Genomic DNA, 26,540 nt, shown 5'->3' on the forward strand with positions numbered 1-26,540 from the left:
AAACTGACTGCATGTGCTGTAAAATGACCATCATATGAGCCGATAAGGTTTTCAGTCGAGTGAAAAATGACACCCTGTGAATGATGGTACTGTGAGCCAAGTAGCCTGTAACGTGGTCAGAATGGGTATCATGTCCAGTCGAAAACTGACCAACCTTCATAGTGAACTGACCAGCCTTTATTTCTATTTCCACACACACACACACACACATATATATATATCTTGTATTTATATATTTATTTGAACCTTCAAATTACAAAAAAAAAAACCCGGTTATTTCATCTTACAACAGACAGATATTACGGTACTGTATCATCCCTCCTTTTGTCTACATTTATGAACAAATAAAAATCATAAAAAAGAAATAACAATAATTGGACAAAATATATGAAAAAGCCTATAATATCTACTGTAGTTTAACACATCCCGTCTAATTTATCTCCTAGAATACCTCCATTATCAAACGATAGCACAGAGAATGCTTAAAAGTTTGTAAGAAGACACCAATGTGTGTTGTCATATAATTAGGACGTCATGTAAAAATGTACAATAGTGCCATAAATATACACACATAACGGATGTAACTCCGACGTATCTGTACAAATAAAGTAGAATGATAACTATCCTTTATTGTACATTTAGCGTTCCTGTACAAATACAATAGGATGATAACTATCATTAATTGTACATTTAGCATACGTACCGTAACAATGCATAGCATAGCATCCTGGATATAACCCACATCATAACCTTACCAAACAAACTGGTTGGTATACTATTCTTTACAGCACTTGCGTTTCTGCGTTATATATATATAAACTTTGTACCTTTTGTACTTACATATTATATTACATATCATAATATTGATTTGTTCATTGGTCTATCAAAGGACGTTGATATATATATATACATCAACATTGGAATAATTGGAATATTACATTATTTATTCACTATGATATTACGAATATATCATAGAATATCTCGTTACTTTCTCAGTATAACGTGTATGTCTATTATCTCTAGATAATGGTTACAAAAAAAATCAGAAAATTATTAGATAATCGCGATTCTGGAACATGATATTACCACAACAAGAAATTTGATAAAACTTTATATAACGATATGGTTTAAAGATTTGATTTTGTTATAAAAATACATGTCATTACACTGCTATTGTGTCAACCATCAAACTATGTCTACCTATACATAGCAAAACTCATTTACATATAAGAGATATAATTCTTATAAAATCGTGGCCATAATGAACTTTTTAATTACATTCAGTCATCACTATCAGTTTGACTGACGAGATTAACTCGAATGTGATTTCTAAATTATCCATCTTGAATGCTGAATGTCGGGTAAGGAACGAGTCGTTCCACATCCGGGCTTCATAATTTAGTAACAAGTAATCTGATTGGCTCAAACTTTCTAATCAATCAAACTACTCGTAACTGAATTTGAGCGTAATATTCAGCACTGAAGACATTTTAGCTAGTGGATGTAGATATCGATGTAGATATCGCATTTATATTTCAATTAATAAAGAAGTTAAGACTTATTCTTACAGATTGAACATTATAACTAGTATGGGTCATAGTTCAATTACTGATGTAGATGGTTGGAGATATCGCAACGAAAAATCTGTATTTAAAGCTTCATTGAAGACTTTCATAACCAATGAATTTTCCATCGGTAGTATGTCCCATCACTAAAGTAACTCTGTCCGTTGATGCTATGTCCCATCACTAAAGTAACTATGTCCGTTGATGCTATGTCCCATCACTAAAGTAAATTGTCCGTTGATGCTATGTCCCATCACTAAAGTAACTTGTCCGTTGATGCTATGTCCTATCACTAAAGTAACTATGTCCGTTGATGCTATGTCCCATCACTAAAGTAAATTGTCCGTTGATGCTATGTCCCATCACTAAAGTAACTTGTCCGTTGATGCTATGTCCTATCACTAAAGTAACTATGTCCGTTGATGCTATGTCCCATCACTAAAGTAAATTGTCCGTTGATGCTATGTCCCATCACTAAAGTAACTTGTCCGTTGGTGCTATGTCCTATCACTAAAGTAACTATGTCCGTTGATGCTATGTCCCATCACTAAAGTAAATTGTCCGTTGATGCTATGTCCCATCACTTAAGTAACTTGTCCGTTGGTGCTATGCACTAAAGTAACTATGTCCGTTGATGCTATGTCCTATCACTACTGTGATTGTAAACATTTTACAAATTCTATAGTAGGAATGATCGTTGAAATTATAAAGTTGGATTTCATCATTTGTTTTTTGAAATATTCCTTTACAAATGGTCATCTTGGAAAGGTCGAAAATACCCTAATTCAACCTTGAATTCAATATAATACTGAATACTTCAGAAGTCCGTTTAAAATGCTATGGGTGTGTAGTACGTCAGAAGTCCCTTTATAATGTTATGGGTGTGTAGTACGTCAGAAGTCCCTTTATAATGCTATCCGTGTATAGTATGTCAGAAGTCCCTTTATAATGCTATCGGTGTATAGTACGTCAGAAGTCCCTTTATAATGCTATCCGTGTATAGATTGTACTATAGAACCTAATCTGTACAAAATCTGTAAAAACGTGTTGGTAACTAACTACAACGAAAGATCAATACGTATTAAACCTGAAACACATCAAGCTCTAAAATAAGAAAACCTTTGGTTGTTTAAAATATTATTGACTGATTCAAATTAAACCCCTGATACAAAATAGTGATACATGTTTGTATTTACTGTATCAAAATAAATCTTTTTTAAAGATGAAGGCCATTTTCTTTTCATACATGTATATGCAGATGTTTTCTTATCAGTGCAAAGTAATCATAGAAAATAAGATATAGATACATGTGAATTTTTGACAATTGAAAGATTTAATCTTTGCATCGACCCAAACTCTTTTATCATTTTAAGATTTCAAAATATAAAATCATGCGTACATGTATTGAATAGTTTGTGAAAAATGAAAAACCTACAAAAGTTGATTTCGAGAAAAAAAATTTTTTCCCCTCATATTTTTTATTTAGAAGGATAGTGACGTTTGAAACCCGTTAAGTAATCTTTCTTCTATCAACAAAGTGCAAAGCAGTACCTAAATAGGTATCTATTTTTTTCGTCGAAATTATTTTCTTTATGTTTAAGAAATGTTGACGCTTTAGAGGACATCAATGTATAGATTGAGGGTCTTTCTGTTCCGCCATGCCTTTCTGTACATACAGCACTTGGAAAAGACAATATAAACACAACATCCTGAAATACTCGTTAGTTACGCTCCAGTGACTTTGTGTACATTAGTGTTGATTGTATAGCGTTTACTGAAGTATTGACGCCGTTTCTATAGCTTTACCATGCTGTCTGTACAGTCATCCCAATAACCGGAAATTAACACTCGCTCATTTTACACGGTCAGTATACACGGGAAAATAAACAGAACATAATAAGCAGCAAGGTACAAGAGACATTTTACGAACCACATAAACACATTAATTTATGTCAGTGTTGAAGAGTTATGTTCCACGGTAAGTACGTAAACATGTAGGTATTTCGTTACCACAGCACCAGACTAACTCGTACCTATTAACCTGTTTGTTTTAGATGTTGTATGTGTTTACCATTGGCAGAGATTTAAAACCGATCAATGTATTAAACAGACTTATAGAGAAGTACTTGTCTTTTTGAAAACGATCGAGATTAAAAGCACATAACGTTTCCACCTGCTCTGCGACTAATATCCTGCAAATATGAACATTTACGGTAGAAACTTATTGAGATTTCACAAGTGTAGGAATCCCGATTTGTCAATCCTTTTATTATTTAACATCCGTTTGGCAATCATACTCCTCTGCGAAACTGATCTTAGATTAAAAGATTTCCCATCGAGATCTTCCTTAATGACGATGAGCAAACAATAATACTATTGTATTCTTTGTAGCAGAACATCAAACACTAACCTTTTTGAAATAGTAAAACCTCGTACTTTTGTTTCGAAATCAAACCAAAATAATGAGTTGGATTCATCACTACAAGGGAATAATTGGATGGACAATTTTTATATGTAACTTTCAATCCAGAGGTATTTTTCTTTTTCAGTTGTGCTTATATTCAAAAACGGATTCCGTACTCAAATTACGGTCATCATAGCTATCAGTAAGAGATTTAACAGATTATAACTGGAGAAGAGAACTACAGCTTTGACTCGTTTCCAGGCTAAAATCAGTCTTTTATGGGATAGGAAAATTAATTAATTAGAAATTTAATAGGTTCATATAATAGAACCGGAGTTTTATCTAGTGTCCATGCTAAACATACTGTTATTTCAAGGAATAATTATCGCACGAATACTTAATTAAGCATGGAAGGCATTTTAACATAGAGTCCTTCCATCGCCTAACCCAGTGCATGTTAAGAAAGGACATAGACCGCGTGGAGGATGTTTGTGTACGGGAAGACAGGGTTAACACTAAATGATGGATTTTTGATTCCAGGATTTTCCTTAGCTTATTAGATTTTTACATGTATAAACAAATGTTAATTAATGTTGACAAATCGAGTACGGTGTGATTTGATTTTACACCGGAACGTCAATAAAAAGCAGGGTATTTCCTCAGTCTAATACACTATTAACACCAGAATACTAATTATTAAGGATAAATCTTAATTAAGTATTATGAACCCCCATGTTTACAATACAAAATCTCTTGGCATCTATTGAAAACATCTTTAAGTAATTTACCAATTCTGAAACAACATCTCAAGAGGGGAAGTTTAAATTTGATAGAGCACGACATTCGGTGTAAGAATCTTGTTTGACTATTTCGAGAAAAAAATGTATAGCTATTTATGCATCAATTATAAAATAAAAGCAAGCTAATAGATAAATGGTTAATGAATAATAAACGCTCAAAAAAAAAATAAAAAAAAAAAAAACATTCTGACAAAAAATAATGAACCCCTTATTGAGGTCTGAATAATGCTACAAATTTTGCTTTAGTTCCTTTGTTAGCGACGGTACGTGTGCGAGCATCTTCATATTGGTACGGCGTCAAAGTGAGCGCGTTTCGCTAGAGTCTGTCATACGTCAAGCAGTAACATCAACGACCTCACTTACTCCACTGTAACGCTAATGGGAACAATCGAAAGTAAATAAGGACTTGCAATCTCCTACTACTTCCGAAATTGACGTACTGGTGGAAATCAAAATCTCGTAATCTTTTAATACTTTTGTTTTACACTTAAAACGATATCGAATCAAAGAATAAATTTGATAGAAATAAATTCATATTGGAAAATTATATATTTATATATGTCGATATTTATTCATTGTCATGTAATATATATGCGTTTTGCATTCAGTGACCCTTAATATCCCCGAGTTCGTCGTCAGGTGGGACCAGGATTGAAAGCGTCACAGCAAACAAGAGGATAAGGAAACAAACCAGCAATGTCCGATCTATTACTAGCGCCACCTGCTGCCACTCCAATTTTATGAAATCTTTTCGATCTTGGTCCGCTAAACGCATTTCGTTCCTTTCAATTGTCCAATTCACTTTTTGTAGTACCCGCACAAACTGTCGTTCACAATATTCACTGTTTGCGACGTTCAAGCGTCTGGTGAATCGTGGGGAAACACCACCATTTTCAGAAGGAACTTCTGTTTCGAATTTGTCAAATTTGTAGTATTCTCCTTGTGGAACTTTTTCCTGGAAAGAAATCAAGACAGTGTTATTTTGTTACCTGTAGTCATTGAAAATATATCAACAAACCATAAATGGCCGATCTATACAATCTTTAGAGACATATAAAATTATAACGCAGATTTAATCCTTCTCATATCTAAAAGATATACACATATAACTTGTCATCATACCGTCCGCACTGATCAATCATCAAATTCGTATTATTGACAAGAGATCCCGTAGGGAGACAACCATTATTTAGTCTTTATTTGTCACCGTTTTTGTCCCTGTTCTTTCCTCAATTTTTGTGCTTGTAAATATACGAAAGTTGAAAAAATATTTTTTTTGAAATAACGATAATGATCACAGACGCCTCCTCAGCTTTAGGCCTAAAGCATCACTAACGAGTCCTACGAGGCTAATTGATAAGTTGTGAACGTCATATTTAAGAGTTTGACCTTTGCCGAACATATTGCATTGTTTTTAAACACAATCCCCTTCAGTGTCTTTACACTTTTCATCCATAGTTGCAAACCTCTTCAGAAACTGACCAGGTTCTGCTTCTAAAAGGTTAAGCTTAACACGCAACAAAGTTCGCCTCGTTTGACGCTGATCAACTGTCGGAAATCTTGGTAACATACGGTATGAGAGATTTCTCATTGCAAGATCTTCTGTAAGATTAGAATGTACTATTTCCTGTAGTGGCTTTCACTCTGTAACTCGCCTGCCAGCAATAAAACTTCATGGACTTTATTGATAATTTTTAGGGTTGCAACGGTGACAGTTTTCCCAGCATTCGCGTCATCCCCAAGGCTCTGCCTGTCATGTTTAAATTCCGCCATCCACCTTTTCAATGTAGCAATCATGTATGAAGGGGCAACATTCCTTAGTGTTGCTACCATATCAGTATGAATATCCTTAGGTGCTAGACCGTTCTTATACAAATATTGATTTACTGCTCTTTCTGCGATTTTTTCCATTTTCCAAAAGTCAAAAGTCTTGTTGACTTTACGGTGCTACCTCTTCGACACAACCTGACCAAATGACTTTGGCTACATAGACTTAACTACTAAGTGGATAGTAGAGCTGAAAAAGGACATCCCTGCCTATCTTCTTCAATACAAGGCTCACTACTTATCAATCAGCCCTCATATAAGGACGAAGCAGCTCTGCTACCTATGCTAAATTGTGATTTAAAGGTGCGATTCTTTCGTGCAATCTTTAACTATAAATCCAAGATGGTCGCCTGACAGCCGTTGTGTTTTTCGGATCCGTTCCAAAACCAGAAACGAGCAACTAGGTACCAAGAGAAACCTACATACATGCATGAGGTTCCAATTTATGTAAAGTTTCCCATAAAAGCCGCCTACACCTGTATTTCTTTCAAACTTTGCATGTTTATAGTACAATAGATGACGACAATATGACAAAAACATACACTTGAATTTTACTCTTTTAGATAAAAAAGGCCCAAAGGACCCACACGTTAATGAACTGACTACATGTCCAAACGTGCATTAGTTACATGTTTTTGTATCACCTTTTTCATAAATTCTGGTTTTGTTACCTTCCCAAATCATTATTCACCATTTATATATTGGTAATGGAAAACAATAACGATTAAAAAAAAAAACAATTTTCAAAACCAGGTTATCACAAAATATATGAAATCTTATGAAATAAGTTTTGTCAACCATTTTTATCTATTTGATAATTAGTTCAATATGTGTTCTATCACCACGTAAATTTGAAACCAGCAAAATTGAAACTTCAATGAGGCAAACATTTTAAAAGAGGCAATGAACAGCATAATTGCGCCATTAGACATATTAGATCATTAAAAGTTGTAAACATAGTTAGAGACTGATGTACATTATAATCTTATAGTTGTTCTTTATTATTATTTTTTATCAAAATATTCATATTCGGTTTGCAGCATTTGAATACTATTTGCCCTGTCAATGACTAGACTTAAGTAATATTTGATTGCGAACACTGTCCTCACAGAACATGAGGAAAATCAGGCCGACACATCAACAAGTTCAGTATAACAATGCAGTGGCCCTCAATAAGCCAATTTCCTTCTCTTTGGCTTGCAATTCAATATCCAAGTTTTATCAGTAATTGTTAAATCAGGATTAAAATAACTATATTGCACTTTGTTTAACAACATCGAAATGCATTTGAGAGCAAAATTATTATAATATGTCATAGTAACGTAATACATCATTATTTTGACGTCAGAGTAGTAGATTATAAATGTATACTTTTTCATCAAAATGACTAAAAGAATGTTTGACTTCATTTATCTATCAATAACTATTTTTTGAATGCTAGAAAAATATATTCCCAAATTTAATATTTTTTTTGTGCACAGAGTATACATATAATTTGTTTTTGAAACGGAAAAAGCTATAACGTAAGTCTTTGATGACGTAGGCTTCAAACATGAGATATCATGAATTGTAAAAATGTTCACTTTTTCATTCCTTAGGGGACAATGGGAAACGGGCGCATCAACTTTACGAGAGATCAATCCAATACTGTTCAAGAAATAACAGCATGGTTTACAGACTACGGACATAAGGCGATTTGAATATCCGATCTTCAGTAAGCTAAAGAACATAATCACAGAGGGAATGACACAACAATATAAACATTTTCAATTAGAAAATATTGTCTCTTAAATAAGTCACGTCAGGTTATCGACTAATTACTGTAAAAAGGGAAACATAGTAAAGTTTGTACCATTCCCGGCTCCGGTGGAGGTTCCGGTAGATCCAGCTTGATAAACAGGATCCGGGCAAAGACACCAAAGCAAACCTTCTTTAGTAACATGGGAACCTCAAACCCTCGGGAGCCTTTGTGGTGAATATTCAACGTGAATACATTCATCGCGGTGGCGAATGAGACAATTGCGATGGTGATGCCGTAATACAAACCTATAATAGAAAAAAAACATTGTTTTTATAAAGGGACTCGAATGGTAAGCTTTGTCCAATAAAAATGTAAATAACATTTAAAAGAAGTGATATATAGGTTAAAATAAAGCTGTGCTTCAAAACTTGAAAAGCAAGTGAAGAAAAAGATGGGTTTACTTTTCAAAATAGGAACATATGAATCCTTCCAAATGTCGAAGTATTATTTCAATTGATTAGATAACGATAATGAAAACAGTGGGACAATAATACATTGTACATATGTCATAACACGGAAATATGAAATGTGGATTTTGTTACCGTAACAGAATCTGTAATAACTGATTTTGTATAACATTATGCATAGTGTATGATTTTTTTATTATACACACACAACTATACAAACATAAAAAGACAATTAGTGTTGAGAATGCTTTTGAAAAATACAGATTAATTGTTAATAAGACATGTGGGGTAGAAAACAATATCATTGATGTAAAATTAGGGAGATTTTTGTAGTGAATTGTTACCAATACAGGTATTTCAGTGAAACGATTCAAACAATTCGTTAATTGGATATAAGCTGACGTCTGGGAAAAGACTGACTGATGGTGTGTTACACAAGTCAAAGACCCATAGGAAAAAGGTTGTCATTTTATATAAAACAAAGACCAATAAGAAGTAAGTTTGAAAGTGTCATTTCTTACAAAACACAAACCTACCTGTAGCAGGTTGATATTATCATGTTACACAAACCAAAGACCAATAAAGTTGAAAGTGTCATGTTATATAAAACACAGGCTCACCGGGGAAAAGGTTGATAATTTTAAGCAATATAAAACACGGGTTACATAGAAAAAACAGTGTTAGTGTCATGTTATAAAAACTTTAAGAATAGATGCTGTAGTGTTTACCAGGACATAAATCCACTAAGAAACGGTACACGGTACCGTGTTGAAAAGACCCACTAGGGACACGTTTGTAAACGAGTGCGGCTTACTCTGGCATTGTTAGTTGTGTATTCAAGAAGTATTGCCAATCGCTATCAACAACAACCATTTGCTATAGAGCTGAAAACAACAACTAGTACTAATAAGTATTCCGATTGAAAGTAATTGGAGTTATATTGGATTATCACGTGATCTATGATAATCACGGTTATCACCAGCAAGGCTAAAAAATAACCGAGCGAAAAGAGGCTTATTCATCGAGGTGTCGTAAAACCAGGAAGTTGGAAACAGCTCTAGGATACAGTATAATGCATTATCTCGCTATACTAAAACTCATTCTAAATTTGCTATACACTTGTGTGCATTTGTTTAAAGCGCATCACGTTTTTCGATACTGTAGCTTTTTACAAATTTAAAGGAAATAAAAATAATAATTTTGTGAGAATTATGGAATTATATGGAATTCCCATCCACTGATAACGCTTCTAGAACCACATCAAAACAAATATTGAGGTTCATAAAAAGGAAAGAAAAGAGACGACAGAGCACTTAATGCTGTCAAATAAAGGATCGATAAGAAATCCAAGAAACAGACAGGATGAAACAAACCTGTAAATAGGAATCGGTAAAAACAACAACAACAAAAAAACATGGGGTTAAAAAGGTCTCATGAAGCATGGATACATTAAATTAAACCATTTGAGAGCAAGGTCATGATACACATTGTTCTTAATTACGGCCAACACTAAAGTGTATGTGACAGTTTAACTCGGGAAGTTATAGTTATCTGGGTGATGCCTTTATATTTGCCACTGGGAAGGGCACATTTTCTACGTCATCAAAAACAAAGACGTGCGAGAGTCTTCGTGAATTTCTTTTTTTAATTTGGTACCAAAGAGCAAAGAACCTAAATTGCACAGAGAAGGGGAGTGGTGTTTTTTTTATCTATCACGAAACAGAGATAATACGTATTTACTAAGATGCACTGAAGTAATCTTAACAATTTATGAGCATTCAACATCGTTACCGTATATTCCATATTCACGTTTAAAAACAAAGAAAGAAATACGTTGGACATTGGCATTGAATAATAATAAAAAAAAATACAAAGAAAAAGAGAAGAAGGGACGTTTTACAGCATGGCATTAAAATATAAGTACGGCATCTTTACCTTTTTACAAAACGAGAATTGAACAGAACTTGTTAAGATGATGAGCACACGTAATCGCCACGCGCTATGGTATGTACGTGTTTTGATTATGCAAAATACTTGCCAACATTAACAGTATGAAAAAGATCGAAGGTCAGGAATGAGCTGCATAGGCAATGAAAGAGTATTTAATTGTGGAAATAAGAACTGCATTAACGTAAATTCAGTTTAAAAAAACAGGAATTTAGTAATATCGATCAAATTAGTTGAAAGGAAATCTAATTGTAGAATAAGAGTAATCGCGATTTGTAACACTTTCGAAATGAAGGCGATTTTGGACCTGTCACTGGGGCAATTCCGTAAGCATTCAAACATGGCGGCAATACCGATCTACTTGAAGCTGTTTCGCGATTTTATTATCGTGCACTCTTCTTCTTCGTTTGAATGATTAAAATAAATTTCTTAATTTCGTTAGAAAAAATCATCTCTACTTCATCGTCTTACTTTAATGAGGTTATCCCTTATGATTATTGTTTTTTTGTTAAATGTTTTTCATTGAATATAATACATATAAAACAAAACACGTCTTCATCCTTTCCTACTTGCATCATCATCATCATCATCATCATCATCATCATCATCTTTGTAAAAGTTTTTCTTATCTTAAACCCGTATTTCTCTGTTACAATCTGCACTTTGTGGGAGTTTACTGTTTTTAACTTCAATACGTGTCATGAAATGGAAATAACTTGTTCACAGCTGTGGTAAGTCCTATTGGTTTGAGCAAGAAATCTCCTTTCCTGTTAAGTTGATCTACCTGACTAGTTTACAACTAGACTTTGCCGCATATTTTTGTTGGTACATATATGTAAAAAGGCACATAAAGTCAACAACTACTTATCGAATGTCTTTCCTCTGTAACACATCACCTGAATATTTTCACCCGACTCACAAAAGAATGTGGGGGTTAACGTGACTCACGTATGAAGAGTATGATGTGACTTAAATATGAAGAGCACCACGTGACTTACCAGCAAGGGATACCATGTTACTTACCTATAATGGGTGCAACGTGACTTACCTATGAGGGGTACCACGTCTGACACAGGAGGCAGTCGTTCGGCCACGATCATTAAGAAGACTGTCATGGACAGCAACGTGGTAATCCCCATGGATATTTTCTCTCCTGAGTCCGAGGGCATATAGAAGCCAAGGAGAGCCACCAGAGTGATGAGTATACACGGCATCACCATGTTAAACAAGTAAAACAAAGGTCGTCTCTTCAGCACGATGTAATACTTCATGAAGTCATACGGGACGGGACAACACGAGAAGTTGACGGGATGTAGGTTGTAACTAAATGTTATAAGCTCCCATTCAGAACTAGGTATGTAATTAGTTAGGTCCCCGTTCTCGCCCATTTTCACCATCTTTAGCTTCATATTATCGAACGTCCAAGAAGCAAATTCCATACTGCAATTCTGGACATCGAATGGAAAGTAACGCACATCCATAGAACAAGAACTCTTAAATATCCACATGGACAACCACGTAACATTTCCGTCCGGAGTGACGATTACATTTGTGCTGACTGACGATAGCGAAGACCCTACATCTGCACTGAAATTCAAAGCATTAGTTATAAGTCGAGTTGTAAGACCTCAATGAAAACATAAGTTTAACAGTGTAAAGATATTTTACTTTGACAAATGTATACAGGTTTGTAGAGGCTGTTGATAAGGTATGTTTAAGGTAAAGGACTGTCTGTGAAGTATATTCAGTGCAAAAGCAGCCATAAACACGGTCGTCTCGTAAAAAGACCTTTGGCCATTGGAGTTATCGATACCTTCAGAAAATAAGCCTAGTCTAATGATAACGTCTGGCTTAAATTCTTAACTATCAATTATTGGGAAACATTTTCTAAATATTGATATGAACGAAGCCCGACTAGCATCTGTTTACTACGAGGCACCTAGTTTCGGCAATATCGATAGAAATGGCAAGACCCTCAATTAAAAGTCTAGACACGTTAATGACATCGGGTTTATAACATTTCAAAACTACCGAATAATTACACAAAAACATCATCTATTTCCAGAAATTCGAATAAATACCTTAGAAACAGACAACTTGTTCAATAATAAATCTTCCAAGGTCATTTCTGTGCTAAACATTATAGTATGTACAACGTAACGTTTTGGCAAGTTATTTCAATAAAAATGAAATACCCATACATGTTAAAAATTAAAATTGAAAAAAAAAACCCCTGTCATTAGTTCAATGATACTATTATTCGAAGAATGCTTAAATCAAATTCTGCTAAAATATGTACGTTAACAGTAGTCAGATATGGCTCCGCCAGCGAATTGAAAAAAATATCTGTGACAATATTCAAATTATAAATTTATGTATGTAAATAACCCTATAGTCCTATGATTCAGACAAACCGTAATCAGGAAGAAACCCAGTTTTAGACATGATCAAAATAATACTCCATCTGGATGAGTTCGTTAGTTAATGGTTGTTGTTATCAGAAATCGTAGAAAGCTACAGCGATAGGTATAACCGTATTGGGTATAACAGCCACAATATAGATTCCAAATTGAATGAAGCATTGGTAATACGGCCTTCACGGGATTCACTGTCGTGTTATACATCATTGCTTGATCTTGTTACCATCACTTGCTAAAGTTTGAATGACAGACAACCTATCAGAGTGGTTTTGAGGATCTGACAGCCACTGTGTTGTGGATGATATAGTGTACGTTCCCATTCATGTATACAATTGTTTTATAAATTATGTGATCTTTTAGGTTTCGCAATTGAAATAATATTCTCTGGTCATAACATTGCATTGTTTCGGAAATGAGGAACTGACTAACTGATGAATCTCTCCGAAGCGAAGTGATATACTGCTATCGATGTAATTTCATTTTCAACGGTAATTTCAATAATGTAATTGAAATATTGTCCACCTATTCTTACAGATAATGTTTATGTTACAGTAGAGGCAACTAAATGATTCCATTTCAAACCAATTTATATCTTTATGCTCCGAAAACAACATTAACAACCATTTAAGCCATGAACGCAATACGGCTGTTGTAGACAATTTGTTCTAAATGACGATTTCGTGGCTGATTTAAAACCTATTTTGGAATATTGCTTTTTGACATCAACAATTTCTATTAGAACCAAGAAGTCCAAATATGGAGAATTCAAAGATGTGTTTGTACATGATTTTCCCCCTGTCTGCTGATTATGATAGACATCTCATGACTTCTACCAGAATGGTTTCGCACACTACATGGAATCAATAGCGTCAGGCACTTGACACAACACACGTTGATACACTTTATCACTAAAACCACAGTCATCATAGGTTTTTACATTAACAAAAACACAAATCCGTAGATGCTTTTATTTAAGATCTGATATAGTTTCTGTACTTTTTTCTTTTGGTTTTTGTCAACTGACGTTCAAATTCGTACCACAGGGTTTCAAAAGACCCAGGTTGATAAAAAATATGAAGAAATTCTACGAGTGATCTCATTTAAAACTATCCTATTTCTTGTGCGATAAGAAGATGGACGTATGTGGCAATCTTTTATTTGCCTGTTGGTTCGGTTGTTGTATACCTTGTTCTCATTTTGAGAACGTTACATTATCTACTTGGATTTTCATATAAAGAAATTACTTTATTTGATAATAATATTTCATCCATTTCTTTTACTTTGTAAAGTTGTATTATTTTATCTATGTTATCACACCAACCTTAGCATCAGTATGTTGCTATAAATAACCATATATCATGAGATGTAGTGCACATTTAGAATCGACTTATATTTCATCAGTAGCATAACAGTTGCTCAAAATGTAACTCTTTGTCTTGTTCAACAACTGTTTACAAAAAGGTACCAATAAATCACAAAACAGAACCTATAATTCCATTAAAAAGCTATTATGTGAACATCATCAATTCAAATTCTATTAAACTAGGACAAAACATGAACAAAAGAAATATGTACACAGAGACTCCTGAACACGTAGTAGAAAAATAAGACCAGGTTTTTCGGAAAAGTATGCATCTTTTCTTCATCGACGACACGCGACATTTACAATCTATGTTAGCAATATCACATTCTCAAATAAAAACAAGATATAAAACAACAATTTATAGAGTTTCAAAACTAAAGACAGAAAACTTACTTATTATACAATATTACATCGAGTTTCAACAAGAAAGACAGAAAGCTCACTCACTGTATAATTATATACTGGTTTTTCTTACGTTAAGGCAGGAAATTGTACCTATCTAACAATAAAATCGGTTTTCCTCTGGAAGGGACTATAACTTACTTATTGTACAATAATATGTCGGGTTTCCAAACATCTGAATAAGGTATCCTGACAACGTCAATATTGTTATATTTCTTTGGGTCCCATTTCAGCATGTAATCGAGCCATCCCTGCAATGAAAACAATTTTAAACATAAGTAAACAGTAAATAGGCGGTACCATATTTACGACTCGTTTGAGACTAGGCTACGTATGTGTGTGCAACTGTTATATACTTCTCACATGATAATTGCTCTTAATATAATGTGAAATTAAAATTTCGTAACGAATATACTTGAAGGTCAAACTATAGAAAAGCCTTTTATGGACGCTCTTCGTAAAACTCTTACTCCAACTAATATCCACTACCTTTACATAAAAACAACAATCATACATGCTTTCTGAAATACATCGCAATAACACTTAATTCGTCAGGCGTGCCTGTCAGCTATTCCGAGCGCACTTAAATATTTCCAAGAATACAAACATGGACATCTGTACTCATAAAACACGTATTTTCCCAAACATTGATTTCCTGGGTGCGCTCTTGTGTTGTGCATTTCATGCCATTATGGCGACATTTTATACTCAAATAAATATGACTTTTAGATTTGTTCGGGTTATCAATCTTGTTTTAAGTAGAGGAGCAATGAATACGAATAGTCATTCCAAACTTACGGAATCCATAATGATCCGGTTCCTTAATTTTTGCAAGAATCAATGGTAATGTTGACAAATGTGTGTTGCAGTTTTCCTGTATTGGGGGAAACAGTGGACGTAAAGATGTTTTAAAGTTAGGAAGGAACAGTGTAGTAATTTGTAAAGGAGTAATGGATAGAATTCAAGAAAAATAGAACAACTGATACAAGAGGTTCGGATATTATTCTTCAATGACGAGAATCTCTAAAAATCCCTTCAAAATCAATTTATCCTAGAAACTTCCTAACCCTTTCAAAAAGCTGACCGTCCTGGATGTTATCATGATTACTCAACGAGATCATCACCTTACTAAACAAAAACCTCAAAGGAAACTTTCTCTCTTCCCAACGTGACCCTCCGTGGGTGCTATCATGTTCCACAATTCAACCCTCGAATGCGATCTTCCTTGAATTCTTACATTCTTCCAAGGTATGATGTTCCCTAAAAGCCACGCACGTGACTTATTTTATTGGCATTATTTACCATTTGAGTATTGCTAAACTCTGCAAAAAGCCGTCTTATTTTCCACGAGTGTGATAGTGTATATTTAAGTAGGTTATAGAATACATTGTATTACTTCCATTATAAGAACTAATACACAAACAATTATATTTGTTATCATTGAAGCTATGCATTAAGTGACACTGAATCACACCGTTGTATGGTTTACTACCCGTGCGCTTTAAGCAAGTAATATGTTTCCCTTAGAGCATACTCTATTCAATATACATCTTCAAGTAAGCGGTAATGGGTTACATAGAGCTCGTTAATATGTTCCAATGTATAACGAATGAATGCATTGGTTGTGATGTATTGCGAAGCTTTGTATTCTACAATAGTAATGATGGAGATGCTGTATGAGAGCTGTATATTTATCATTAAGCAGCATCTTCGAAGGCGTCAGATATGTAAAGGACATTCGACTTCTATCAAAGTACATACTCAGAGACTCTAAATAACACATAGCTTATACCATTTGATTAGACCAACATCATTCACAAGTTAATTTCCAACAACACCATACCGATGTCATTGTTCACTATTATATCCTGATATGCAGAAAACACAAATGGAATCTCCAATATTGCACTCAAAGTTTTCGGTCATGTTTTATTTGAAATAAAATTGCAGCATAAGAAAATCTGGGCACCAGCTTCATCGCTTTACCGATGTATCCTCTCTCCCTTTGATTTCCAAAACACGAATCTACTTATAGATATCTTCATAACAGCAATAAAACGAAGAAAGACAAAAATAAGCGTAATAAAAACCAGCAGTTAAAACCAGAATAGTGAGTCTAGCATACGTCGCAAAGGCACCATAAAGACTTGGGAACCTTTAGGTGACACAACCAACTCTATCCAGACATAGTGATCTTTCGAGAGTATCAAACTTTTAATTGTTGAAATAAAAATCAAAAACCTTGAATGTTATTTACGAGAACGATTATCAAGATCGTCACTGTACTTTCATGATATTCTGATAGATATCTCCGACTATGCCATTAATCAGGTAACGAGAGATACTGATCCAAAACTTTTCATTCAAAGTATTTCCATCAATAACAAAATTGACATGTAAACTCTGTCCATATGACAGACTGCCATACTATATTCGAACAATGAGCAGTGATGATGACAGAGCCCTCAGTCTTCAGCAGATATATAACTCCGTGGATGGTAAACAGTTTGTCGGCTGCCAGGGTACGTTATAAGCCTGTATAAGACATCTGTATTCTTATGAGTAGTGACACTGGTTTAGAATACACTCTTGAACGTTTTCTTTTTCTCTTCTGTCATTATCTGATATCCTACTTTTTCAACTTGACATAATGTAATTGTTTAGATTGTGACGTGGATTGTGACGCCTGTTTCAGTACTTAACACAAGCACAAGCTTTTTTTTCTGTACATCCATAATTTTGGTCCGCACATTACTGAAGATTTGAAGTAAGATGAAACAGCACCATCCTCATATTGCCAATTGCTTTATCAGGCTATTCTATATTAATATATCAATTCAAACATAAAATGCCATATATATTTAGCATTGTGTTATTTGTACAACCCTCTTCAACTGGTATATTATGGCATTGTAACATTATTATTTTACTTTTTTTATGGGATTCCAATAAATTTCATCAACATCAATTATATCACTATTTAATTTCACAGGAAATTTCTCGACTTCCAGTTTCAAAATGCTCCATTTACTTGTGTCATACAGATAATACATGCTACTTTTTAAATTAGGCTTATTATGCAAGATTGTACAAAACACATAAACGAATAACAACTTTCAATAAAAAATAAGAAAAGATACAGAAGAGCCAAACAATGAATTAGAATACATCATACAGCTGTTTCGTCCTTCTAGAACTCGTCAGTGATGCTAAAGGCCTAAATTTTAAACCTTAGAGGCGACTGAGGGAAATCCTAAGTTATCGAAAAAAAAGTCAAAATCTAGATGGGAAGGTGTACGATCCCCATTAATCACTAACTTTCATAATTTCCATACAATTATATGTCTGATAATGTTTCAATATGTATCCTCTTCTTGATAGTAGTAATAAATTTAGATACGATTTCTCTGTTTGTGGTTACAGATTTCATGCTTTAAATTTTGCATGTTTGATAAACTTGATAAATATCAGATAACATAACATGTATCGTCTAATTGCTATTGTAAATTTCTTTCCCACTTAACACGAGTAGGTTGTCAATTTGTCAATGTATTTATTGAATGCTCAATTTTCTTGCTATGGAAAGTTTTAAGAACCATTTTATGACCATTTATTCTTTTTGAGAAAACCGTTGAAAAGCAAAAGAACAAAACATTACTTTTCCAATTTTCAAGAATCATGACATGATTTGACTCATTGTTACATCTATATATTGATAACATAAAGAGAAATTCTTTATTGTCATCATTTCCTCTTTGGTTTCCATGCTGCGATCTTTGTCAAGAATCGTCATGGTAACATATAATGTAACCGTTTGTGTGGTTGGTTCATTTGGTGTTAGTATTGACCAATCAAATGCTACATAAAGTGACGTTTCACTGTACCAGTTTAAATCAATTAAAATCATTAACTTAATTAAAATCCACTGAGCATTACTGAGAAATACTTGCAACGAATTCATATTTGGTGGACGGAAAGAATGATTGATATCATGACTGGAATGCAGCATTATGTGTTATCTATTTGGTGCATGCTGACAAATTCCCTGATATTGTGACTAATTGCACCGTTTTTCACCACATCTTCATACATCACGCGGCACCAGCCGATTGTCGTATTTACCGTATGATAAAGCTATCTGTTTTCTACACGTATGTATAAAGACACTAAGCAATTGGGGAGGAGACTGGAGAAGCCCAGTCATATGGATGAGAGAACTTTGTAGTTATCGTGGCAAATACTACATTATTTAGCAATAATATGAAAAATGTAGTGACTATATTGATAAAGAAGACCGCAGTGCTATTAATTAATGCAGAACAGACAGAAAGAGAAAGACACGACGACTATAACTTCTATTTTCATCACATTAAATGGTTTTGTAGTACAGTAATACTTTCAGATCGGTGTTTTGGCAATTCAAGTAAACAATATTGCCTTAAGAATGCTGATATATCACCTCGTGTCTGTGTTTGTACCACAATAGTTGGGTGTTATTTATCTCACAAGGCGTGCACAACAAATTACAACTGTTGAGTCAACCTAACAGTCTAATTCACACGTGTTCTAATCTCTAAAACCCGTCTTGATTTACTGAAGCGGCGAACTACTTCGTGCTCGTCGACATTATCAAGACGAATACTCGCAAAGACTATATTTCCATGTATGAGCATGTTTGGAGGACCTGGTTAATACATATATTAACAACATTGACAAACTACTCTTTCTCTATATAAAAACTAACGCGAGATCAGTAAATGATCGGGCAATTTATCGGGAAAGGCGTTTCAAGCACTAACGGTAATAAAGCACGTGCAAAAATGGTTCGCGATTGGTTTTAAAATAATCTAAGTTATATATCAATTTCAATACATTGTTTCGATAACGCAAATGTAGAAATGACTTTCAATTCGCGAATAAAGAACTATTAAAGACTAGGAACCGATATCAGTACCATGCTCAACATGAGTTATAGTCATACAAATAATAGCGATAATTAGGATTCGCGATCGATTCTCCTCGCGTATTAACGCGAAAATAAATCCCTCGCGAAATATAAGTCATTTACAGTATGATAAAACCGTCATTTACTTATTATTATTATTTATAATAAAATGTAATATTCCCATCTATTTTTGAAATGCCAGTTTTGCATATTAACCAGCGCGATATTTCACTAGTAGATGAGTCATATGACCAAAATTATAAATAAAACAGACGTGGAATGATTCGTTTATTTTGGTAGGAACAGGTCTCACAAACTTTTATTCCTCTTTTTTGTTTATTTTTTTTTTGTAATTATAAAAAAAACAAAAAAAAAAAAAAATCAGGAGCGTGAAAGAAATACCACATACAACAACACTAAGTTAGTGTAACTTCTGGAGGTTTACCATGTTACTTATCAAATAATTAAAGACACGGTGGATAATAAAATGCCCTATCAAATACATATCCAAAAGCAACGCAACACCTTTATTTCAACTGCTAGAAAAGTGTAGCAATGATCATATTACAAGATAGAGACTATACACGTCCCACTGCCTTTTGCGTTTCTATATTGCATTATATATCCAATCGCAATATGCTATTGTCAAGCACATTGACCATGCCCACTACCTCTCCTATTCCAGGACAATTTTCGGGAAAAACTTCCTTTGATGTTAGATATCTGCATGAGGTTAATATAAGTATTTAGTGGGTATTGTACAACGAAAAGCTCATATGCCCAATAAAGGAAGACATATGCTGGAATAACCTTTCGCAAGATGATAATAATTTACTATCGCTCTTTCAATTCCTCTGTGTGATCGAAGTATGCCATTTATTTTGAGTAACTAGCCAGTGATAGTACTTACCAAATTCAGCCAACAGTTGGTAGTAATAATTTGATTCTTCTCGTCCTGAAACATGAAGCAATATATTTGTTACATACGTGTAGTAAATGTTACTTCCAACACAACGGCAAGTATACTTATATCTTTGAGCCAAAATGTAAAACTAATTATTGTGTTTCTGTAGCTCAAATATTTTAGTATTATGTAAAATACAATATTACTTTTGGAAAGTACTATTATTTTATAACCAGCAGCAAACCTTCAAGTCTTTTTGTACGAAAGATTGCTACTACTGAACGATAAACCTGCGAATGCTGCCAAATTACATATATTTGAGATGAGATTTCAAACTGATGAATCTGATGTTAAAATGAACGTCCATACATACAGCGGACACTAGTCTGGCCAATCTTACTTACTGGTATTCTGTATGTCGCTATTTATTGATTATCGATCGCTAATTGACAAGCTACATACGAAAATTATCTTACGATATACATTATAGGTCTATCACTAAACCATACACTCTGTTATAAAACTAAAAGTACTTAAATGATTCAGAACACAGACCTTTGTCCTTGGTAACACGATAAAAAGAAAAAAAAAACAAAATGCGAAAAACGCGTGTTTAGCAGCAGTAGTCACCACAGTCAATGCCTGCAGGTGAAGATATCTACAGTGCCTCACTATACAAATCAGCTACAGTAAAATACATGTTTTTCCTAGAACTTTGGAATTTGTACACGGACGTTGCAGCAAAAGTACAAGGATAATAAGACCAAATGTTCTGGAAGAGTTAGTAATGTCACGTTCTCGAAAGATAACTAGGTATACAACAACGGAACCAACAAAACAAAACGAAAGAGCACCAAACACATCAAACACACCCAGCTTCATAAGAAAATATAGTGTTAGTTAATGAGAACAGAACTGGGGATAAAGAGAGTATTTCATAACGTTCCATCAGAAATGCTGCATCATATCATTTATCTAGGTTTTTTGCTCCGTTTAGACACTGATCAGAATACATGATTTTGTGTATTCCTTCCTTCACGACTTTTTGTGTTGTCTAACGTTATCGAGTGTACTGTCACGTCTCGAGTTAGGGGGATGATTCGATGGTCATAGCTTTGGCTGTATCGCAAACAAGAGCCATATCGATGTGAAATTAGACATTTGCTCTAGACGGGAAAGTAGCCATCGAGACGAAAACCAGAAGCATTGCATATAGATATGATAACATGTAGAGTATATGGCTAGTAGACCATCCAAAATATCAGATGACATCTATATCAACAGCCGTTTCCAAAGGTCATTCCATTGTCCCAGGTGCCATGTTTACCATTTCAAGGAAGTATAAAACGTCTGTTTGCAGTAGATAATAGTTGTTTAGGGTGATATCGGGTTCGGGTGTGTAGATATCAACGCAAAATGTAAATGTTTTATTTAACGATTACAAAATGACCCGTGGAGCAGAGTATTGTATTTATCATGATAGCTACACTTCAGTTAATGCGGCACATTTTCTTTAAAAAAACAAAAGATAATTTTTCAGGGTATTTTTAGGGGAAAATATATCTTATTTTTTTTTCGATTCCTTCATCTCTGGAAAATCTACCCATTGAGAACAATAACAAGTTTCTCATCCTGTATTCTTCTACAATAATCCCCAGGATATGTATCATAGTCAATAAATCCTACATCTATCAACAAATAACATTGAAAGCATAGAATCCCGGAATGATTACCATAATAGAACACGTGTAACTTTACAGTAAAATAAGACTGCAAAATCGAATAAAAGCGATGAGACATCAGAAATGAAAGAAAATCTTCTTACTATGGATCACGCATTATTGAATAGATTTTAAAGATAGGGAAATAAATTATTTTCTCGTTAGCATTTTGTTAACCAATTTCTGTCTCTAAATTGATAAATGTTGAAAACAGGATTAACGTTAAATTTTACATCTGTGAATTTTGTCATCCCATTATCAGTGCTGCTTAAACTAAAATGTATAGCGGAAAGCTCTCTTTGGTAGTTGGAGGTAGAAACCAGTGTTACATATATAGACATTGGATAATACATTAACATTCTTCTAGAAGGACGATCGTTTTGTCTTTATAATCGTTAATGCTTCCGTATTACGCGCTTTTGCTATCATGGGCTTCATCTTATATAATCGCCAAGTGTACTCACCACGTCTATAATTTGGGCCAGCGCCACACCAAACTTCACATTTAAAGGTTTGGAACTATTTTGGGATGGCATAATCCGCTTCTCGTAATTTCTAAGCAAATCTCGTACCAGACGATACTCGTGCACATCGCTCAGAACGAGGTCCAATCCTACCAAAAATGAAATAAGAACAATTACTGTTTAACTGGTAATGGTGACAATGGAGTCTATCTTTAAATTTTACTGGAATTATTCATTATCATAGGCTAAATATCAATTCAATTGAAAGAAGTTTTCCAGAACAATTGTCGTATATCACAAACATATCCTCATACAAACATTTACTCATAGTGTTCATTTTTACGTATTTTCGTCTTTGAAACATCTAGGATCTATACATCTACCACTTGTATTTAATCTATTTTCTTAGTCTTCACATAAGTTTGTTTTTTTCCAATGATTGACCTTCTATATACATTGTATTAGATAATTTTGTATACGTCATGACCTTGATAGTTTGTTTCGCAATGGTTGTAAAATGAAATTGAGATTTTTTAGTACTAATGCCTTTCTTTTGTAGCTACAGATTTTTATATAGACATATGTATGATATGTTTGTCATCAATTTGCGAACTAGGATGTTTGGAAGATGTCTTCCTGAAGATTAAATAATGAGATGCTGACAGGCGTCGTATTCATTTGCGTATAGCAAAGCAATCTCCTTTACGTAAAACACAAAAATACAAATTATGAATATCCCATGTTATACATACATTGTACTACAAATAATCTGTGAAGACTTCATACGTGACAATACTATTGGAGACATTTACAGAGAACCCTTTAAAATAAATGTTTTAAATAAAACTTCTTTGATGTTCTCGATATCAGGGTTAGGATATTAACATGGTATAACTTAAAGATGACACGTCGCCGTAACATTTTATCGCGTAGGAAAGCTGAAGGTCATGGCATACTCTTTGTCATCAATACTGATAAACTTTTCCGTAAACCTGACATTAACCAATGATTTTATTGGAAATATGGCTCTAAAGGCCACGCCATACGTAAATGGGCCTACAATGTCTTCATTCCACTTCAGTGGGTATACACGATCAATGTGTCCAATCAATTGTTTTGACCTGAACACATACATGTATCGTCAGTATATTTGAAAGCAAAAGACAAAAAGAAGTGATATCATGGAAGATACTTCAAAATCAAGAAATAAATCAGTTTACGTTACTTGGTTGTGAACATTTTCTGTTCTCACGGTAGTGTTTGATATCTAAAAACATGGGCGTCATATTAAATTCCTCATCGTCGATTCAGTCTTTTATATCTAGCATCTACCGCACATATATAACCGTTTATGTTCCATAATACCTTATAGGATATTCCCAAGTGAAAACATGTTTCAGTGTCGGATTGTTAAATATTTTATGACAGCATTTTTATTCAGGATTGATTTTGTTTTGTTTCCAGTCATTCCTCCACCGAGGTAGAAAAAACAGCTCAAAATCATTTGAATCCTGTTGAACGAAAATGTTACAGCACCTAATGGGATACTTAACCTGAAGAAAGCACTTTCATTTGTGGTAATTGTAAGCATTTTCAAAATTGTTAGCTGTACGTGATTCGTCTACATACATGGCATTAAATCGTGTGTTCTGCCTGATTGTCGAATACTAAACTCAAAAACTTGACTAATTCTTTTTTTTTAAAATTAATTCTGTGTTAAATATACTAGTAATATCTACCAACATTTTGAGACTAACCGTATTTTACAATCGTTTCAAATGTTAATTGGACACTATTTTCAAAACATACTGATATTATCTTATCATTCTATACATCTATGACTACAAGTTATATGAACAAGAATATGACTATAAGTGACCATAAGGAATAATTGCGCCTGATCTTGTGAAAAAAAATCACATTCCTTGACAATTAGTATAAATAGTAATGGTTACCTTGAACTTTGAACCTTAAATTAATTTGAGGACTTGCCATGAATAAATTCTGCATATATTGGAATGAATTCCCTAAAGAAGAAATGAAGTCGTCATATTGTTAACCTAACACCCGAGATGGTTATCAATAAATAGTAACGGGTATCTATACTTTTCAGTATCCTTACTATTGTCATTGTTTACCTTAGTATAAAATTCGATTTGAATCTAGTCGGAATTGTACAATACTGGTCGGAGAAGTAGAGAAGGCACTTCAGAGACAATAAACAGAATAAAGACGAAAAAAACATTGTCGATCACATCATAAGTGATCAGTACGCAAGTGACAATCAATACCATATTTATGAGACATTTGTTTTTTCAAATTAAAGACCAAAACTGCAAATATCAAATTGATAGATAGTGAAGCATCACTGTCCCTGTTTTATTACGACCGGGAAGTGAAGACGAGAGGGAATCAATTTCTATTGTTTCTCTTTACAGTGCGTCTACTTTCATAAGTCATAAAACAGTACTTCATGATACAAATATCGTTTGTCATTTCTCATAAAGATTGCCATTGTGAAACACCTTATAAATGATATGATTTAATAATACTGTGTCATCGGTACTTTGTTTTGAGAATCTAGCCACACTGAAAACAAAGAATACTTATTGTTACTGTGTCAGCTAGACGAAAGTGGGGCGTTCGGAACGTTTCTAAGTCACATTTACGTAATGCCGCTGTAATAGACAATATGATACTGATGTGTTTCACTGCAGTAAAAACTTTTAATTACAATGCCGAAATAAACTGATCGGCAAATACAGAAAAATGTCATAAAAATATGTCAAAGCCGAGAGCATCGTGAAGTCACGTTTATATAACTGCAATTCTGTTTTTCTTTCAAATGAAAATGAAAATCAATATTAACCAATAACTGTATGGAAATAATTATTCTGATGTCTCTCCCCGCCACCTTTCATAGCTAGCCTTTCTTAAAGTGAGTGTTCTTTAGTTTTTTTCAGATCTAACTAGCATGCCAACTTTCTTTGTATTAGTAATTCGAGCAATATATAAATTTTTGTACAAATATTCCTTTATATCACATTGTGTTATGAGCTGGCTTCCGGCCTTCCAAGATCATTTCACACACGCAAAAACCTTCTCTGATTTTCACATCAGATTTATGGGACTACAGCAAACACTAAACGTAAACTGATCGTGGTGATTTATCCGACATCTAAAACGAAAAAATATATATTTACTCCTTTATATTGTTGTGATACTATAAACATTTCATTAGTACTTAGGGACAATTATGATGTCATAGGTATAATTACCCGCTATTAGCATGAAGATTGCACAAAAATGGCCTCCTATCATGGCTGTCATTGTTGTCATCGTGTTCCGCAGGCACGCAGTAGGGCAACTGGAACAATACAAATGCGAGTCATTTAAGGATAAATAAGTAATAGTATCTGTAGCATATTGTATCAACAAGGAAATAGGAATTTATAAATGAAGTTAATTGTATAAATAACGATATCTAATTACTTGTATTCATAGTATATTATATAAATATGTATATAATTGTAGAACTATTTGTAGTATATTATATAAATATGTATATAA

At 33.8% G+C, this 26,540-nt stretch overlaps 1 protein-coding gene across 1 annotated transcript; it reads right to left on the reverse strand.

Annotated features, from left to right (window-relative positions):
* Positions 1-5,373: 5,373 nt before the first annotated feature.
* Positions 5,374-26,309, reverse strand: LOC132547232 (neuronal acetylcholine receptor subunit alpha-10-like). The gene is made up of 7 exons (XM_060210998.1): positions 26,249-26,309; positions 22,971-23,119; positions 20,792-20,836; positions 15,078-15,187; positions 11,800-12,338; positions 8,449-8,642; positions 5,374-5,724 (listed from the first exon to the last, which is right to left on the reverse strand). The coding sequence occupies exons 1-7, from the start codon at positions 26,307-26,309 to the stop codon at positions 5,374-5,376; spliced, it is 1,449 nt and encodes a 482-aa protein (XP_060066981.1).
* Between the last annotated feature and the right edge of the window lie 231 nt (positions 26,310-26,540).

Source organism: Ylistrum balloti, unplaced genomic scaffold, assembly GCF_031769215.1.
Source record: "Ylistrum balloti isolate Yb309-2 unplaced genomic scaffold, AGI_CSIRO_Ybal_v1 Utg369938, whole genome shotgun sequence".
Taxonomy (NCBI): Eukaryota; Metazoa; Mollusca; class Bivalvia; order Pectinida; family Pectinidae; genus Ylistrum; species Ylistrum balloti.